The 20,911-nt window shown below is 46.2% G+C and overlaps 1 protein-coding gene across 1 annotated transcript in view; it reads right to left on the bottom strand.

Annotated features, from left to right (window-relative positions):
- Positions 1-18,813, bottom strand: part of SKP2 (S-phase kinase associated protein 2) — a gene marked incomplete at its 3' end in the record, with an annotated part of 29,286 nt that extends 10,473 nt beyond the window's left edge. The window contains exons 1-6 of the mRNA XM_084232865.1: positions 18,537-18,813; positions 9,890-10,001; positions 7,811-7,954; positions 6,203-6,337; positions 4,733-4,831; positions 2,055-2,185 (exon numbers count right to left, since the gene is read on the bottom strand). Of these exons, the coding sequence (XP_084088991.1) occupies positions 2,055-2,185; positions 4,733-4,831; positions 6,203-6,337; positions 7,811-7,954; positions 9,890-10,001; positions 18,537-18,711 (796 nt within the window). The 5' untranslated portion in view covers positions 18,712-18,813. The remainder of the gene's footprint in view (positions 1-2,054; positions 2,186-4,732; positions 4,832-6,202; positions 6,338-7,810; positions 7,955-9,889; positions 10,002-18,536) is intronic.
- Positions 18,814-20,911: the final 2,098 nt, after the last annotated feature.

Here is a 20,911-nt window from a genome sequence, read left to right as displayed (position 1 = left end):
CCTTTGTGCCAAGAATGGTCCAGCCTGGCATTGCTTTATCAACCCATTTACTCCTTAATACTACTATAGAAGTGGGTTCTAGTACAGTCTTCACTTTATTAATGAGGAAACTGCACAATAGGGAGGTTAAATAAATTGCTGAATGCAACCTAGTAAATGGCAGAATGGGAACTTGAACCCAGGCAGTTGGCCCCAGGTCTAGGAGCTAAAACAAAGTCCCAATTAGCATCTGGGTAGTGATAATGTGTGCCACTGTGAAAGACATCGATTTAAATCACTGATTCCCACTTATGTATAATCGAGAACACGAACATGTTCCCTTTCTTCTGCATCCTTATCCTTGCCCCGATGGCAGCTGGTATTTTATTACCTAATATTTTTGCCAAAACTCGGTAAACAGGCGATCTGTTCTTTTGCAGAGGAACAAAGAGAAGTGTTATAAGCCAAACTTGGACAAAATTAATAGCTGTTTGCCTACAGCAGAGTTTCTTGACCTTGTACCCAGAACCTCCATTCATTTCAGGAGAATTCTCAGTAAAGTGGGAATTTTGGAGATTCTTCCCTTCTCGTCTCCCGAAGATAAAGAAGGCAAAAAGTGACAAAGGGATTCACCATGAAGAGGCTGCTTACTGTGGGGAATTCAACAGGCCCAGAAGAAATTTGGCAGGAGCTGCCCAAAGCTTGAGAATGAGGCCTAAGACTTGACTCGCGATTCCACTTGAGAAACCTTGCGAGTACACACATAGCTTTGTCTGTCCTTTAATAAAGGGAAAGGCTGGAAAGATTCTAAATGTCCACTACCAGGAGATCAACTGAGTGAATTATGGTTGAGTCGATACCAATTATTCCATATCTACATAAATGAATATCACACAATCACAGGAAACAGGGTTATCTGAGAAAAAGCCTATTAGAAAGTATGCCACACACTATGTTCCATTTGAAAAAACACTTTTGTACAGGAAAAAGTTGGCATGGTGCTAATGAGATCACTGATAATTTATCCTTGTGTTTGTCCCCCTTGTGTTTTTCCCCCAAGAATATTACATATTCTAGAGAATGACTATATAATACTGTACACAGATCTAAAATAAATTAGTGCTTAAAGGGGAAAAAAAGTAGATTACTATGTGTGGAGGGGAGGAATTAAGAAAGACACACAGGGGCCTCCCTGGTGGTGCCGGGGTTAAAGTCTCAGCGCTATCAAGCTATTGCCAGTCCCTGCGGCATGAATTCAATCCCCTGCCAGGGAGCTGACCCACATGGTGCAGCAGACCTCTACTGTCTCACCCGCTGCTCCCCTCAGCAGTGTATTTCAGTAGATTCACCTGTTCTGCTCCCCACTCTGTCTTTGGTGAGTCCTCTCAACCCCCAACCCTCCCCACCTCTGGCCTATACCCCAGTTCTTGTATGCATATATAAGTAAAAATAAGCCTTTTTTTTTTTTTAAAAAAAAAAGACACACAACTGTTGCTTATACAGATCTATAGAAAAATGTCCCCCTTGTCTAAGACAGAGGCGTATAGACCCAAGTTTGAGCAAAGGACTCAAACCCCTGGCTGCTGAGGAGACACTAGTTCATTTTCTGTATTCTGACCCATCTTACTTAGCGAAGAACCACCCCATGTCCTTGAGAAGTGGTTTCCAACTACTACTTAAATGTTAAAGATATATTCAGCAAATGATTGATTCCAATCTTTTCAAAAGGAATCCAAACTATAATAAAACCCACTCAGGTGCTCTAACGCCAACATCAGATCACCAAATAGGACTGAAGTGCTGTCTGTGCTTAACTAATTCGACTTTGTGCAGGAAGTCCTTCTGCTTGAAATACATTATTTGAAAGGATAAAGGTTTCCACTTTTAGACTCTGGATTCAAATTCTGACGCTACCCCACTAGCTGCTGGCCTTAATCTAATCCGTCTAATCAGCTGCTGCCCTCTGCTGAGAAAAACGAGGAACAACACTACACTTCCTGGCTCAAGAGAGAGGTGATGTACAACAGCACCTGCTATTGCTGCTGTTGTGGTTAAGAGACCACAAGAGGTCTTACCTGATCTCTGGAGATTCTTTCTGTAACCGCTAAGATTGATCTGGGTGATGGTATTTGACACATGCGCAACAGCCACTTGCACATGCTTTTCAGTGAAGTCAAAACACCAGGAGAGGTTCAGCTCCTCCAATCTGCACACAAAGCAACAAGGAAAGCATGAAATCTTCGCATAGGAATGAGCTCTCTAAGCAGCACTGGCTCAAGCAGAAACAAAAGAAAACACAAGCCACAGACTCCTAACTATTTTATTCACAGGGCTCCTGCTTCTCTAAGCGGCTACCTTTGCTCCAACTTTGCCCCAGAAAGTTGTCAGGGGATCTGAGTGACGGCCTTAGTGAATGCTGCCCCCTTGTGGGAACAGAAAGGAGCACGTGCCTCAACCTTCAAAATTGGTTCCAGAACTAGAGGTAGATATTCCAGCCTTCCTGTTTTCTTTCCCAACTCAAGTTGGGAGCAAACCACCACAGAACTGAGCAATCACTTGAGATGTTTTAAAAGTTGATGGGGGCCTCCCCGGTGATGCAGCGGTTGAGCGCTGGGTTGCTAAGCTGCCTGCAGCCTCTGCGACGCTGGTTCAATCCCAGGTTGCTCCCCGGCCACCGGAGGAGGAGGAGGGTCCCGCATGGCGCGCAGACCCCTCCTGCCGCCCGCTGCTCCCCTCAGCAGTGTACTTCGGTCCTTCTGCCTGCTCTGCTCCCCGCTCTGGCTCTGGTGAATTCTCTCACCCTCCCGCACTTCTGACTGTACCCAGTGCATGCATAAACAAACAAACAAATCTTTTAAAAAATAAAAAGTTGATGGACTTGACTAAATAAAAGATGCTGACACTGCAAAAAAGCAACTTCATCTGATTTGGCCTGAGCTAATTCAGCAAATGAGGGGCCTAAAAACAATGTCTAGTCCTTAAGCCACATACCCCTCCTGGCATTACTGAGTAATGTGGACTGTACCGCTTACTTCACTGATAGTATTTTGTGAACTATGTCTCCCCTCACTTAGTAACACCCATAACTATATCCTTTATTTATGATGGTTTTAATCCTAGCACCCAAATTTATGGAGTATGTTTGCTATGTACCAAATTTAACCAAAACCTCTAAGCTAGGTCTGTAGATATTATAGGGAGAAAACCGGACCTTGTGTACAGTCAGGTGCAAACAGATTAATTTCAATGCTACTAGTGAAACCTCATAGCACAAGTTGTGTGAGAAGACTGGTTCTTTTCCTCTAGCTCCAGGAGTTGCTGCATGCGGGCAGCCCCTCCCTCTGTGCTTGATCCCAGAAGTTGCTTGCGGACAGTGCAAGCGGCAGTGGCTGATGGGCATTTTGCCCCAGTGGCCCCACTGGGGCTTGGGCTGCAGGCGGAGGTCAGCAGAGATGGCAGATGGTAGTGGTTCTTCTACCACGCCATTCCTGGGCAAGCAGCCCTTGGTTCAGGGATGCAGGGAGGAGCACGGGGCCCCTCGGGGCAGCTCCAACACTGTGGGTCCTCCAGCTGCAGGCAGTAGAGAGCCATGGATTTGGTGCCTGGATCGTGGAGGGACAGATCAGGTGCGCACTGTGAGCTGGTTAGTGCTGTGGTCCAACCCGCCATAGGATTGAAAACGGCCTGCTTGGAAGGCAGGCTCTGATGTACTCTTCCTTAAAAAGGCTCTGTTCCTGACCTCCGAAGAAGAAAGAAGGACTAGCAGCCGACCTCTGAAGAAAGAAGAGAAGCCGAAAACAGCTTCCCAGAGGCCTGGGCCACCACCCTCAGGCCCTGCCTCTGACACCGCCACAAAGGAGCCCCAGGGGCCAGGACTGGTGTCCCAAAGAGCTGTTTGTTGTTGGTGTGGGACAACTCCAAAGAGCTATTGACACAGTGATTTTGACAGTGCTGCTTCTTAGTGACCACTGGTGACCAGCACTACTGGTCAGTGCTGTTGATGGGTGACCGGCACTCCTTGTCCAGGTCACCTGAGAACTGTTAGCTTCTTCTGATTATCGAGCAGCACCTTCTGGTGCTGCTGCCTCCACTGCTGACTGGTCCAGTGTCCGGTGCTGTCCAGTAGGCTTCTGCAGTGTCATCTCAGTGGCCCTGCGCGTGAGCACCTCAGTTGTGGTGAGTTGGATACTGGCCCCCTGCTTGCCAGCAATGCAGAGCTCCAGGCCTCTGCTGGTGGGGCAGCGCAATCTTGAATGAGCAACCTTTTGCTGGCATATCCTGAACACTGTGGACACTATCTGGGGTGAGAGAGCCGACCACATGTGGCCTTTGAAACTCTTCCCGTTTGCTAAATAAGCCCCATTGTTGTTGTTCCCTGAGTCTGAGTGGTCTTGCAATTGTGCATGAGGGTGAAAAACCTAGTGACCTGTCCTCTACTGGGTACAATTTGTTGGGTCCCCATGGCCCCTCCAGAGCACTGTTTTACTAGTGATACACATATTTCATTTTCCTTATTTTAGTAATTTTAAAAAATAGTGGTCATTTTGCAAAGTAAAGTATCCTTTGCAAACCTAACCAGTTTGGCTCCTGGATTTGGACAGGGTTTAGAGGAAAAAAGAATATTGCATTATCCAAATCAGGAGCTGGTAAAGTTAAAACTAGCTTTCAAAAATCACCCAATTCTGTTCAGATGTGAGGAATAATTGTCTATTTGAAATAACAGCTCTACAATCAAGTCTCAAATCTTACCCACCTGCAACAGCTGCTCAGCAAAGTCTTCAGGGCAGAATCGGAAAATCCGGAACACCCAGAAAGGTTGAGGCGCACTAAATTTGAATTCTGCGCAAGATGACTGGGAAGAGAGAAAAACGTCAGAATACCATTAGGATACAGCGAGCACTCGAGGAAGCAGGTTAGTGAAGTGGTAAGTCATATAGGCCTTTGAGTTAGAAGTGAGTTCAAACACACATCTCACTATCTGCGTGAAACCAAGCAGGACGCTTTGCTGATCTAGGAAATGGTAAAATCAGTGCCTCTTGGTAGGGCTGATAACATGAAATGATCTAATTTAAGAAAGAATGGAGTGGCTGGCACAGAGGAGTGCACTAGAAACACTGATCTAGGTACTCTTGAAATTAAAAAAAATAATGAAGCAATGGAATAAACACTTCCATTTTACCCATAATTAGAATTAGATGACAGGCAACCTTCTACAGGGAAAGTCACTGGGTTCTTGCCCTTGAAGACCTCTCCTGCCTGCCGGGGTCCTCGACGCTCCCAACTGCTCATGTTAGAGAAACTTAGTAAGAGCAAGAGTCACAAATCTTGGTTCCTCCCGCTAACTGTGTGACCTCAGACAAGTCACTCAGTCTCCCTGTGCCTCGGCTGCCACACAGATAAATAAGGGAATAGTAAGAACTCTTTCGCGGGGTTGCTGTGAGAATTAAATGAGCAATCACCTTTGAAAGAACTGGTATTCGGCCCACACTAAGTGTTCGACAGATGATAGCTACCGTTATTGTATTTTTCACATCTGGTGTCATCATTTCTCACCTGAATGAACCCAAGGACATCTGAACTAGTCTAGCTTCTTCCACATCAGATTGTCCCCCAAAGGTGCCAAAGGGAACAAAATGTCTAAATTTCAGTTCTGAGATGTTCCTTCCATTCTCAGAACCACTCTTTTCACCATGGAGTCAATAGACTTCTTACCCCACAGCAGAGGTCCACTAAGCTCTGACCCCAACACACCCTGTCACTGAGCCCTGTGACCCTGCTCCCCCCCAACTGCTGCAGAGCTTCGAGCCACACAGGCAGCTCTAACCAGACGCTTCCTTCGCCCAGCACTTGGAGATCTCCTACCTGAATATCTTTAATACTTAGCTTAAAAGTCACTTCCTCTGAGGTGGTTGCCCTCCCCAGCCGTAATTAGGGTTCCCTGTGTTGCCACATAGTCACCAATGCAATTAACAAGACAGTGCGCTGTCCTTATGGTCCCACCCAGTGTGAGGCAGGGGCCATGCCTGTCATCCCCGTCTGCCTAGTGTCCAGCATGAGGCACGGAGGCTGCAGGCCTCAGTGAGTCCAGGGAAGTTCTGCATAAGCTGGAAGAAGCATGTGATATGTTCAGAGTCCGCCTGGCTGTGGACAGAAGGGCACCCCAGGTGCACTCAGGACACATGTGAAAACAGCTGCCTTTGTGACCACTCCTGGCTGCACTCACTTGACAATGGGGTCCGAGAGCTGCAGACCTTCCAGGCTCAGATTCTGGAGCTTGGAGCAGGGAGACAGAATGCCGAGGAGGGCAGACACGTTGATCACTGAGTTCGACAGGTCCATGTGCTGTACACGAAAAGGACTAACACAGAAAGAGGGGCTCACCCATGGAGATCACATCAAATCCAGCCCCCCCTCCTCCCTAAATGTGCAGCCAATCACAAACAAAGCCCTCCGGACACAATGCAAGTATCGGCTAAGATCTGGTCATAAAACAAATAGCCGCTATTTCCATCCTCATTCATTTTCAAATTCAAGAGGATTTTTACCAAGTGAAGAGGTTACTGCCAAGGCAGTTCCACTTACAAAGTTAATTAGTGGGCACCTGAGAATGAGCTGGATGAGGCTGATGAGGTGACACCTCGTGAGGGTGACTGGGTCAAGTGCAGGGCATTTACTAAAACAGGGAAGACCTGGTTAAGCAAGGGGCAAAGGTTGGCTGTCTAAACTTAGATATGCTAACACTGGGGTACCTGGAGGAAATTCAGGTGTGGAAGTTTGTAGGTGTTAGAAATAGGAGTTTGAGGAAAAAGAAAAACATTGGATGGCTTCACTTATAGGAAGAATAAAGGGACAGAACAAAGTAAAAAAAAAAAAGATAAAACTAGCAGGCAAACTATAGATCTGATGCATGGGGGGAGGGGAGGAAGAGAAGGGCATAAGGGACTATGGTGACGGTTCACGGGTGATGTGGTGGGAAGAAATTTACGGAGACCACACCTGAGGGGATAAATCAAATATTGTATAAATATAAACAACAATGTAAGGAAATAAAAAAGTTCAAATTGAAAAAAAAAAATAGGAGTTCGATTGAACTAGGCTAGAAACGAGGACTTGAGAGAACTGGCATCATGGAAGTGGAGAGCAGACCCAGCTTGTCCAAGGTCAGTGCATGGATCGAGAAGGCAGGGTAGCCAGGCACATCCAGCCTGGTGTGAACAGAGTACGGCGCATGTGTGAAAGAGGCCGGTGGGAAGAGAAGGAGGAGAAAAGGACTAGAGCCGGAGATACATTTTGTCCTTAGCTTTGTTGTCCCAGTGCATTTTTCTGTTCTGTATCAGTTTCCTCAAGTATGAGGCACAAAATCACATTGCAGAATTACCAGTTACAGGGAAATATTTTTCTACAACACAAATGAAGAGGGCCTACTTCTGAGGTTGCAATTTGTCCAGGATAAGATCAGAAACTCCAAGTTACAAAATCCGGGTGATGACTCATACTTGATTCTTTATCAGAGGTGGAAAGTAGGGAGGTGGCTGGCGGCCTGGGCTGTCAGTGTTTGCGTGGTCCCTGCCTCATCTGATTCAAGAAACCCTTCTCCAGAGAGCCCGACGAGAGAAGCTAAATGTGCTCCTGACTCTGAGAATGCTGCCATAGGCCTGAGTGAAATGGGAATGCTGCTGCTGAGCTGGACCAGTGTCAACACCAGGGCCATGCGGCAAAACATGCAATCAGCATTTCACACCAGTGAACTGTCACAAGGCTGGGTCTCAAAAGAAGTCTTTGATCTGTTTCCCACCTCGAGATTTAGAAATAGGGGATTTCTCTTTTTTACCTGAAATGTTCAACTAATGGTTGGTCCATAAATGATCGTGGGCAGCGGAAGGCGATCACCCCTCGAGACAGCAAGCGACCAGTCACGTCTGGGTGCAGGTTTTTACCTGTGAGGTCTAAGGTCTGCCAGAGAGATTCATCAAACCTGGGAAAGAGGAGGTGCTCTATTGATAAGTGGGTACACTGGACATAGAAGGGCCCTAAACACCAGGATGTGCCTTTAAATTGCCTCGAAGCAAATTCTGTGGGAACCTTATATTTGACTCTACAATTAGCTATGATGCTTTTAAGACACAAATGTATATTTCTGGGTCATATCATGGATAAGCCTCCATCTTCCTGGTTTTACATACTGTCGGTTTAGATAGCCTGATGCTTTCATTAGCAAGGCCATCATCTAGAACCAGAGAGTAAAATTCCAGCATTCAATTCAACTTTATAACTTTAAAAATGATTGTTAAATTTTTTAATTGATTATCAATTAAATTGGTAGAGTTCAAAATGGCCTAAGTAATTCCACTAACCATTTTTATTAAGCATGAATAGTGTCCAACCACTATCCTAAATAACAAGTAATATATAGCTACAAGAAGCAAAGCTACACTTCTTTATGATGAGATGTGGCTATTGAGCATCTACTGGAAAAAGAAGTCACGTGCAATTCTGTCTGAGAAAACCCTGTAAGCTTAACAATATATATTTACATGCAAATGAAAGGAAAAGGGAAAATTATCACTAGATTTGGATAGCGTTTCTAAAGCAATAAGGAAGCACCAAAAGCACTAAACGGCATACAACGGAAGTTTTACCACTTGCAGACTAAATCAATTCAACAAAAAAAAAAAAACACAAAATTGAGCATGAGAAGGAATAATTTCAGTGCCTAACTAGAGTCTTATTTTTTTACTACTGCTTGAAATAAGCAGACTGGTGTTTAGGGCTTTGACCTTCCCAGCATAATTCTGCATACAGCTGTCAATGTTATCTGACCTCTATTTATTAAAAAGGCAGAACTGTAATGTCTGGTATCTAAGTGCTTAATAAATATCAGTACTTTTGTGACAACTGAGATGAAAATTAATAGACTGCATGAAAAAGATGTTTGGCAGAAAAAGACGCAAAATGGGGTCTCTTGGGTGAGAATAAGTGAGAAATTGGCCATGTGTGTAAACCTTGTTGACTCTTCTAAGCAAAGGGCCCATTCCTGTAAGTACTTACACATCTAATTGCCAGCACTCCCCTGGACGGGAGGCAAGAGGCCCCTGCTGGCTCATAATGACAGTCCTAGATCCCTGGAGGGAGAAGAGGTGCCTTTAGCACAAAGCCAAGGGTGGCCTGGGGTTGGGTAGTGATGGGAAAGGGTGAAGATGGAAAAAGTTCAAACTGGAAACCAAATCCTTTTTTTCCTCTGCTGCTTCCAATCCTATGGCCCATTACTGCTTTCCCAGCTCACCGAGACTTTCCAGGTGAAGCTCTCTGTCCACACCTGAAGTATCCCCCCAAACCAACGAAAATACCAGTAACTGTTGGCTGACATATGCTAGATGCTTCCAGGAGTCAGGTGGAGCACCAGCAGCTCTAGTTTGCAACTTCATAACTGCCCTGTGGGTACCATTGCACCCCATTTTATACATGGGGGTGTGAGAATCAGAGCGTTAGGTAACTTGATCAGGTCACAGAGGTAAAGTGGCACAGAGGCTGGGCTCAAATGCCAGAGCCCCGAGTTCTCTCTCCCCATTGCAGACACTGCCTAGCTCACCCCATGTGAGCATGGCTGTGCCCCTAGGCACCCCTAGAACTCCCTTCGCAAATGGAACACCACATGAGCCAGTGGGGTCAGCATCCAATGGGCATGTGTATGCACCACTGAATACAAGGAAAAGAACTTCCAGAAGTGGCGCAAGGAGACTCCCACCTTTCACTGGAAAATCAAGACACAAGAAATACAAAGATAACCTGGTTTACCTGTGCTGCTGTATTTTTTCTTGGCTTTTAGCTTCACCATACCCAAAGGTATGAAGGAATAACCCTCACACCACTTCCTTCTCCACATATATCCAAGGGGTTTGAGAATACTTACGCTAGGTGATACCACCTCTTACAAACACTGGAGACTTTCAGGAGTTCGGGGAGGCAGAGACAGGAAAAGATTCCCAAAAGCAGTTCATCTGGAAGGGAGTCCCATGAAACACCTTTGAAGGAAAAAAATAAGTGTTTTCCATGACCGTTTTTCATCTCATCGGGTCTAGAGGGTAAGAAGACCTGCAGCACTCATCCAATTACTCATCCTTGCAATTGTTTTTCTGCTCGTCCACTATCTGTGTACCCTGAGGTGAGCACCCCACTTTGTCCATAATAAGAATTGAGAAACCCAAGAATACTTTTCACCATACTCTCTCCTTCAGCGCCTGCCAGCCAATCTTAGGTGAGGAGACTCTTACTGGTTTAGATCAAATTCCCACCCACCTTGGCATCTACATCAATGTCTGAGATACTGAGGTACTTGTGATCACTAAGGATGCCACCTTTTTCTCTGAGGGGGATTCAGTAGTGGATTTACCAGGTAGTGATCTTCTAGAAAAGACAAATGACCCTTCTTCCCACTTCTTTTAGGTTTACAGAAAGTACCCAGAAATCAATTTACCCGAAGAAGCAGTATCAAAAAGGTACTCTCCATCTTTTTTTTTTTTTTAAAGACAACATATATTTCAATTTATTATTTATTTATTTATTTATTTATTTATACAAGCACTGGGTACAGTCAGAAGCGCGGGAGGGTGAGAGAATTCACCAGAGCCAGAGCGGGGAGCAGAGCAGGCAGAAGGACCGAAGCACACTGCTGAGGGGAGCAGTGGGCGGCAGGAGAGGTCTGCACACCATGTGGGACCCTCCTCTGGTGGCTGGGGAGCAGCCGGGGATCGAACCAGCGCTGCAGAGGCTGTGGGCAGCTTCGCAACCCAGCGCTCAACCGCTGCACCACCGGGGAGGCCCCATCTTTTTTTTTTTTTTTTTTAAAGATTTATTTACCTATTTATTCAAGCACTGGGTACAGTCAGAAGCGCGGGAGGGTGAGAGGATTCACCAGAGCCAGAGCAGGGAACAGAACAGGCAGACTGAAGAAATACACTGCTGAGTGAAGCAGCGGGCAGCAGGAGAGGTCTGGGCGCCATGTGGGACCCTCGCCTGGCGGCCACGGATGGAACCAGTGCTACAGAGGTTGCAAGTAGCTTCGCAACCCAGCGCTCAACTGCTGTGCCACCGGGGAGGCCCTCTATCCATCTTTTAATATAATATTTGCTAAGCACCCTCAGAGTGCCTGGAATTGCTTTAGGGTCGGGGAAAGAGCAGATAACATACCTTCATGGAGTTCATATTCCAGTGGGAAGAAATGATCACACCCACAAAAAATAAGCCACTTGTATGATATGAAAATTGATTAATGCTATGCAGAAAAAGCAGGTGAGGAGAGGATGAGGGGTCCAGGGCAGGTGATCAAGTCTAAACAGAGAAGTGATTGCTGAGCAAAGAGAGGAAGTCAGCCCTGTGAGGACCTCACGTCCTCTACTTAAATTTGGGATCCACAGGCTCTGATTGAAAGTCATTTATTTGGGAAGTGATTCCAGGAAGCAGGAGAAAGAGTGAAGAGATACAAAAAGGAAGGAAAGCAAATTTGAGTATGTTAATAAGCAATGTCCCATATAGCACCTGTCCCAGACAAGGGATGGTTGCTGGCGTACCTCAACTACTGGTAGTCACTAGTTGGGGGCTCTTGGGAGGGGGGGCAGGAATGTTAACTCCCTAGCATGATTGTCCACTGAAAGCCTTCAAACAGAGTCAAAGCGGCATGCAGGAGAAAATCTTTGGCACATAAGGGCATGATGCATTTCAAGGGATTGTGTCTGGGGCATCAAAGTGTTTATGGCAATTAGGAAGGAAGAAAAAGGAAATTAGGGAGGCTTGTTGTGAAGTGCAAGATGAAAGAAACAAATGAACAAACTTTCTATTTTGCCCTGTGACCATGCCTCTTTTCCTTCCATCTCTACACTGTTCTGCACTGACACTTTGCTGTTCCTCAAAACAAACATGCCGGGAAGACATAACTCAAAAACACAAGAGCAATATGAGAGATGTCATTTAAATGCTTAGGAGAATTTGGCTCAGCAGTAAATACAGAGGTTTGCAGAGGGCACTCAAGCCAGGCAAGTAAGCTAAGCAGAGGACCCAAAAGGCTTTGCTTGGCGACTCCCATCTTTGCCTGTTCAACTCCTACTCATCCTTCAGCTCTCAGATTCAATGTCACTTCTTCAGAGCCCTGCAGGGTCACCACCACCGCCCTCACATCCAGATATATGCACTTAGGACAAAACAGGCCTTTGACTAATCTTTGCTAAATGCATATATTGTTTACTCACCCCCTTATGCAAAATGGGAAGGTGCTAATTCTCTATCTATCTTTACCAATTAACTACATGTCCTTGCTAGGACAGAGTCTGGCAACGACTGTGATAAAAGTGCTCCACTGATAGATCACAAAGGAATGACTGGCACCCGAGAGAAGAATGCTGCCTCTGCCTTTTTGGCTTCTCAAGGCCAGCTTCCTCAATTGTGAAATGACAGGTTGGCCTATGGCTTCGATGTAATAAACATTCCTGGGTGCCTAATTAGTGCACTAGTGCTTGGAGCTGGGTGTGAGGCAAATTTAAACAAATACAAAACAAGACTATTTACCAAAAGCCCTAAAAAGTCTTAGGCATTTTTAATAAAAAATAAATTAGCATATTGGTGCTAATCCTGGCAGCAAGCTTGTGTTGATATTATCCAGTTTATAGATAAGGAAACTTAGTGAGTCAATTAACTTCACCAAGGAGATATCAACTATTAGGGAGAAGAGCCAAGAGGAAAACTTGGGTTGGCTTTTTCCAAACCCTCTGTCCCAAGGTGAAGGCAGAGTCACCAGGGGGCACTGCAGGTGGGGAACAGAGGCTGAAAAGGGGGCGGACAGCACCTTCTGGAGAAGCTGAGATGAAGCTAAAGACAAAACCCAGAACAAAGGTAACAGTCTCTGAGGTGGCAGGGGCTCAGGAGAAGATGTAACTACGACAAAAGACACAAGGTCACGCAACTCGTAAGTGGCACAGTAGGAATTCAAACCCAGGTCTGACTCCAAATCACGCTCTCTCCCAAATGTGCTCTAAGAGTCTGTGTTCTCCCAGATGCATCTTTTTTTTTTAATAATAAATTTTATTTTTATATTCCCCATACAATTGCAACCCCCCCATTCTGATCCCAATCCCTCCCCTCCCGCCCCCCACCCCCCTAAAAGTGTCTCTGTTTCATAGTTTTTTGTTGATTCTCCCAGAAGAGTCTTAATGATCTGCAAGTTTAAGAAAGGTGAGAATTAAATGACTTGCTATGCGAAAAGAAGAAAACAACCAGCGTTAGGAGGGAGGAGAGGAAGAAAGGGGGACTAAAAGCTGCCCGAGAGCTATCAGTGTGTTAGCTACCCCATGGAGGGAGCAATGCTCAAGAAAATGCACAGCTTCAGCAGCAGGCATCTGGGTTTCCAGCAACTGACCCCAGGACATGGCTGTTTCTAGGGCCCCTGAGTGGGCAGGTGTGTACTTTCGGGGGATGCCACAGCCTGAGACGGGCTGCTAGCCAAGCAGAATAGGCAGAAGTCTAGCTGCACATAGCCGCTTGCACGGCTGGTATCCAGGCTTGGGATATGCTTAATCTAATTTTACTTGCCATTTTTAATTTTCAAAACATCAACCATCTGTTTCCTGACTCCACTGCTGCCTGCTCTGCTTGCCTACAGTGGGTGGAAAAGTCCAAAGCGGGTCTTTTCTTTCCATTAGCCTTTTTTAACTCCTTTGGGGCTGCACACAGCCCCCTGGATGGAAAGAGAAACTTCAGTGGCCAGAAAGGTAAGATTTGGCCAGATTCATAAGCCTGCTTGTCATCCCCTGTCAATCACCATGTCCATGTTCGTCACGATCCAAGCCAGCTCTTTCCCCTTCTGTAACCTCATCGCCATCCATCCCTCTTAAACTCCCCTGCTGATGAGTTTTCGATGCGTAAGACTTGCAGTCTAGCTAACTCATCTTCTTTGACACATCCTTTTCTTGGATCACCTGCGCTCAGATTAAAATTAAAGCTCCAAAATAATCTTAATCATAAAAAAAAAAATTGACTTTTAAATATGCTGCTCTCTAAGCATAGATGAATTCTACCTGAGAAAGAGCAGGCTTTGGTGCCCACAACTGACTGGCACTGGGGTTTTATTTCTTTAAGGGGGGAGGCATTCATCTCATGCTTGCTCTTTGGTAGTTTGCTTTTAGTAATAATCCAAACTCCCATTCTGGGAAACTATAGATTCTGACCCCATTTGTGGGGTCCTCTTCCCACAAATGATTAAGAGAAAACAGCAGGCCAGGCTAGGTCTTGGTGTGCCAGGGGGAGGGGAGTTTGGGTAGGTGGGTAAAACTGAGAAAAGTAAAACAGAAGTAGAGAACCTGACCCCACTGATTTCTGAGACTTGCTCAGTCCTGAAGTATGCAGAGAATAACAAAGAAACCATAGAAACTGGGGTTTGGAGACTAAGGCACAGCCACATATAAGCTGTCTGAGAGCAGGATCTTTGGCAGTTACATTCTTTCCCAATCTCTAGAGTGGTAATCAGTAAATGTTTGGTGAAAGAATGAATGAAAGGGAGCAAATGGGCAAAGGCGTGTGGTGAGGGTATCCTAAAGGCTCTTAGGGAGCTGACTTTTGAGAGCTGCAGGCTGAGATTCATTGGTGAGTCATGAAATCAATTTAGTTTGATAAGCACTGCTTTGAAAGACTAGAAAAAGAACAGAATAGAAAATCTCATAGTTTCATGAAATCTCAGTTTCAGATATACACCCAGGATAATGTAAAATATACATCTTAGTGGCAAAATCATATAACAAAATGTTAAAAAAAAAATGGAGGAAAAACATTTGCCTGCTGGTGGTAAAAAGCAGATTTGGGGGCTGAAGGTAGGACTTGTGGAATCAAAATCTCAGGAATTGTATACTTTAAACAAGTTCCCTTGGGGACATCTCTGTGGTCCAAAACTATGGAGTTGCCAGTCTGAGAACCACTGTAATATCTGATTTCAGGTCTTTAACAATCAGAAGAGCTGATCAACAAATTAGTTCAACGATATTCCCATGGTCAACCCCAGTTTAAAGGGGGGAGTTGAGGCATTTAATGACCGTGACTAAAAAGGCAGTGATGGTCTTTCTGCCCATCACTGAGCTCACCACTGGACCATTTCCTCCCAACTCCTTGCACACTCACCCCTAAGGCCAGTCAGACCTGTAGTGGCGTGAGTTGGCCACAGAGTCTTTATCTTCCAAGGTAAATAGATGAATAAGATTTAGTCGCCAGATGTATGCCAAGCTGGGGGCCTGCAGGGAGACTGCTGAGTAAATAACCAAAAAAACCTCCCAGTCCAGGGCCACTGTGATCAGATAGCTGTGTACAGCAGGCGTGGCCCTCCTTCCCTAATCCTGGCAGAGCTACTCACCACCTGTCCTGACAACTGCAGGCAAGACTCTTTGGAATGATGGCCTGACTACCCTGGAGCTCAGACTCCTAGAGCCCACTGGGAGTCCTCTATACCAGCTGTCCCTCCCCTGAGTTACTGTATCTCCCCCCAAGCTACACTGCATGTAACCCCACACACGTACAAACTCCACCATTAGTGTCCTTCTGCGCTGCTCTCTTGGGTAATAACAAACATTAAAAAGTCACCATTTTTTTCTCTCACTTTGTAAGTATTTTTTAAGTTAATTTTAACAATGTAGACTTGTTGAATGGACAATTTCCAGATGCTTCTCAGAGCTTTCACTTTTGCTTAGTGGTGGCTCTCACCTTGGAAGCCCTTCTGCATGTGGAAAGCTTAGGGTCACTTTGGCACAAAGGGGCTCCCTCCCCTGGCCTGAACTCAGCAGCTGCTAGTGTTGGCCGCCATCTTGTTGTGAGTGCCTCTTAATGCACAGTCATTGGTCCTCTCAACTCAACTCGCCTTGCAATTTCCTCAAAGACACCAACTACCCCTGTATTTCTTATCTTACTTCCACTAAACTTTGCTTTAAAAAATAACTTTTTTTCTTTACATTTGTGTGTGGATGTGGAAGGAGATACAGCAACTACGTGTCATGCTAGAAGTTATTTTCACTGGAAAAATAAATCCAAATCTGTTCATCTCAGCAGGAAGTGTTTTTTACCAGATTTGGTTGGCCAATCACCAAATTGCTAGCGTTGCATTCCAGACACTAAATATAGCAGTGACACTAAATTCTGATGAAAGGAGAAAAAAAGTACACTGAAAGGATCATACTGTCACAGTAAGAACAAAAAGAAAAGTGAAGTAGTCTCCTAAATAGGGGTCAGACATCTTGTTGACCAAATAACTGGGTGGACTTACTGAGTACGGTATGCCAGTCAGCTTTCTAAGAGCTTTTTGTATACTCTTTAATTTATTTAATCGTCACAGTTACCCACCTAGAGGGTTATTACCACTTCACGTAGAAAGTAAAACAGAAAGCTTAAATAACTTCCCAAGGTTGGTAAACAGCAAAATTGGGATTCAAAGCCAAATTGTGTGATTTTACTATCAATCCTTCACTGACTTTCTAATTAATCCAACTCTTGATGTAGATTTCCAGACCATAACTTGAAAGTTATTTTTCCTAAAGAAAGGATTAAAAATGAAAAAAACAAACAAAAAAACAAACAAAAAAAAAACCCAGATTCTCTTGAAGGAATGCATGCAACCAACCAATCAAAACTACTGCAAAAAGAGTCAGATGGGGAGATTTAGGAATATACTTATTTACCTTGGCCTTGTACGATGTCATCTTTCTTTCATCTGCCTGTTCTTCTGCACTACCACCCACCTAACTTAGGTTAGACTATGATCACTCTTCTACAATTTCTGTATCCTAATTCTGCTGAATGTAATGTCAGAAACCATTTAAATCTGACCTCTGTTATCGCCACTCCTACACCTCTTCACAAATCTCTAAGCTTCTATCCTCAACCCCAACAGTTAATCTCAACACATCAGTGTGTCCTTATTAAAGGTTACATATCACAACTCTCGATAATATCACCTCTAGCATGATTAGCTACTGCTCTCCCCTTTGTTCATTCCACTCATGGAATATAACTTCCTTGTTCTTTGACTGAATATGAAAATGCTTCTGCCCTTAGGTCTTTGTACTGGCGGTTCCCTCTGCTCAGCATACTCTTTTCTGGATAATTATGGCATAATCCCTCACCTTTAGCTTCTTATTTAAAGCTTACTGTCCGAGTGAGGCTTTCTCTCAAATTACTATTTAAAACTGCAACCCATCTTCCCACCCCAAGATTTCCAAACCTTCTTGGCTTGCTGTAGTTTTGTTGTTCGCCATGGCATTTATCATCTTCTAACATACTGCAGATATATTATGCTTATTGCATCTAGTCTTTGGTATAGACACTCCGGATGGTAGCAATGTTTGTATTTTGCTCACTGCTGTAAGCTCCACACCTAGAAAAATGCCTAGCACATAGTCTGTGCTCAAGCAAGTATTTCCCGAATAATGCTTTAAAAATTTTAAATGCATCATTACACACATCATTACATGCTTGATATGCCATCCAAATAACATCCCTGAAACAATTCAAGTGCAATTTCTGCTCAGAGCACTATGCAGTGACTTGTTTTCTTATCACCATTCTGTGTCCCTTGTCCTTCTCCACCCCTCCTCCCACGCCTTAACCCTCAGTGCCCTCAGGTTGTTTATTATGAATTAATGTTTAAGTGATTAGTGAGAAAAACTGATAATCCCAGGTCAATGCACTATGTTTACCCTGTAGTTCTGAGTGCTGCTGGTTCTGATCTACTCTGGCAGGCACTTATTCACGTATTGGAGAAGCCTGGCAATGGGGAGCTTCTAAGAGGGGAATGATATTATGAGCTCTACATTTTCAGCCAGTCTACTCTAGCTCTGGGTTATGAGGAGATATGAGGAGGATAAGGCTGAAATGATGAGTCTATTCCAATAGTTCAAGCAAGAGATAGTAGAGTTTGAGAAATATTTAGGAAACAAGAATGAACAGCTCAGTGACTGGATGTTGGGGGCTGGTGGGAATCTGAGTGGCCATCAGAATTTTGGGTTGTGCAACTTATGAGATATCAGTAGTAATGGAGACAGAGCATACCAGAAGAATTCCATTTGGGAGTGTATCTGGGCAGGTAAGCCTCTTCCACTTGGCTAAGCATTCACTTTAGTAGTTCTTTGACAAATAACTAGAGTGATTATGAGGACAAAAAAAGCTCAACCAGGGCTAGGCAGCAGAATATAAACAGAATCCCACAGGATCACTGTTTACATTTCCATTTATCAGTGGAAAGGGAACCAGGCTGCCCTTTGAGCAGCTGGAAGTTTCCCTTCCAAGGAAAAAGGCAGGAATGTCTTCTTTTGGGTTGAATTTCACATAGGTTACAAGTCACCTGGGCACCAGAAGATAATACCTACTGAGGTTCCTACAGACTTCAAAGACAAAGAATTGTCCGATTTCTTTGGAAAATAATTTCTTAACTAGGCAATTTTAAAAGGTCCCTATCCTAAAGATCCCTGAACGTATCCTCATTTTGCACAACAAAATTCACCCTCTATGTGACCGACATTTTTATCCTCATACATTACCTGGAGAGATCTCTTTATTCAGCTTGGGTCTGCGGACGATCACAAAGTCTTTGTCATTCCCTTTGCTCTTGAGCCGTTTCCGTGGGGGGCTCTGCGAGTGGCTGAGGTTTGAGAGCAGTTCCTGAGGGATGTTCTCACTGTCCACGTCCTCCTTCTCCAGGGCGGAGACGCCCATGCCTGAGAGAAGTTCCGAAGTCTTGCTAGAATCCCATCCCCAGGTGAAACTAGTGGAAACGTTGCTACTTTGGTCTGGAATCTCCTGGAGGTGTTTCCTGCAGAAATGCACAAAACAGTTCTCCTTGCTTTACAAAACACATCCGTAAAAAAATCCCAAAATAGGCCAAAGCAAAACTGCAAGTTATGTATTGTAGAAAGCTTCACAGCAGCCAACTGATTGCATTTTTACGTGCCTGTGACCAGTATGAAAGATAAAAACAAGTCGGAAAGCTTTTTGATTTACGATCATGCAGGAGGCCTCAAGAATTTCTTGAAGTGGAGGGAACAGACCGGGGAGGGGGGGAAGCGATCATACAATGACGGAAAACAGTAGCAGCAAAGCCCAAGGAAGGAAACCCAATAAAACCGCACGCTGATCGCTGCACTAACGCATCCATCCACCCACGCCTTCCCAAAAGGGGCTAAGCAACCACTGATATTACTGCATTAGTAACAATATTAGCAAGCAGCACTAATCGCGGCCTAAAAGAATTAAGGCAATTATTCATATTCTGCCCCATTTTTGCAATCGCTTTACCTATGCATGCTGTCCACGGGTTCGGGGAGTTTTAAATGCGTGCATTAATCTCAGAGCTGCCCGCCTCCCGGATCCCCACTTCGGCGCAGGGCGGCTCCCGGCGTGCTGCTCCGACCCCCGAGACCCGCGAACTCTACCAACGTTCCATGCCCGCCGCGCGCGCAAGCCTCTGCTCCCGGCCCTCCCCCGCGGCCGGCTCTCCTGCCCCGCTGCCTGCTGGGAAATGTAGTTTCTGCGCGCCTCGTAATGCGGCTGGGCCTCCAACACTTCCGGCCTCTGCAGCTTGGCCCGCCTCCGGGATACCCACAACCCTCCGCGGGGGCCGGGCGGGGCCGCCCGCGGAGGGGGCGGGGAAGCGGAAGCGGGCGGCGCTGCGGCTGACGGGGAAATGTCAGCCGCCTGACGGGGGACGGGCCGTCCCTTCCCGGAGCCCGCAGGCCTTCTGGTGGCCGCCGCCGCTGGCGCCGTGGAGCGCGCGCCCCCGCCGCCGGACAGCTGTGGCGGACGCAGCGTTTCCCGGCCCTTCCAGACGCTGTCGCTGGCGCGAGCGCGCGGTGAGGCGGAGGGGGGCGGCGCGAGGCGTTTTGGGGTGCGGGGTCTGGGGCCGGGCGCGGGCGGAGCGAAGGGGCCCGGGAGAGCGCGGGCGGCCGCCGCCGCGGGGCCCACTCCCGGCGCCCCCGGAGGAGGCTGGAGGCCGCGCGCCCGCCAGGTGAGAGGCTGCGAGCCGCGGGGTCTCACCTGCCCTGCGCCTGCCGGAAGGGCGGCCCTTGGGGCTGGTCCCAGAAAGGTTCCCCGCCTGTGGGAAGGCGCTGCCCGCGCGACGCCCGTCGCCAGCTCGCCGCGAGGCTCAGGTCTGATGCGGGTGGGGACGCGCTTTTGTAAATTCTAGCGCAGTTGGAAGGAGAGACGGTGGTTGGGTGTTAGAAGAGCAGGAGGCCACAGTGGTGCCTGTGCGCCTGGGCGTCCCCTGCAGCCTCGGTGACGCTCACGGAGGAGCCCAGGGGAATAGATAAGGTGACTGTGTTTGCAGAGAGCTGCACGGTGCTGCTCCAGGGGCAACCAGCAAAGCCATTAGGTTGCTCTCGCTGCTGGCTGCGTCCGCTTGTGTCGCTCCCTAAAAGCAAGCTCGAGCTGCTCGTAGCCTGTCTCTGCTGAGAAGAGTTTGGGGGCGGCTAGAGGAGGGAGCATGGCACATTCCGGAGAGGATGACCGTGCGAAATGCATTGTGCAAACTCTACTCTCTAAGCGTGTAACCTGGGAGAATGGTGGAAGAAGGAAGGGGAAGTGGAGGGGAGTCATAAAGTCCAGAAGCCAGCAGGCCAGCGTCATCACAAAAACTGTAGAGTATTAGTTCAGAAAGCTTTTTGACATACCTTTTTTTTTTTTTTTTTTTTTGAGAAATGATTGACTTTACATTGGCATGGAAGCTTTGCTGAGGCATATGCTTGATTCAGGTTTGGTGCTTTGATTAAAAAGTAACCACCTCCTTATTTCCACAAGTGCAAGGAACTGAATTCAACCGATCCTGGATGAATTTGGAAGCAGCTTCTACCCCAGAGTCTCCAGAAAAAAGTCCACCCAGACTACACCTTGATTTCCTCCTGGGGCAGACAGAGGAAAT

Source organism: Talpa europaea, assembly GCF_964194135.1.
Source record: "Talpa europaea genome assembly, chromosome: 5".
NCBI classification, from domain to species: Eukaryota; Metazoa; Chordata; class Mammalia; order Eulipotyphla; family Talpidae; genus Talpa; species Talpa europaea.
Note: the sequence above shows the minus strand (reverse complement) of the source record. Positions and strands in the feature narration are given on the sequence as shown.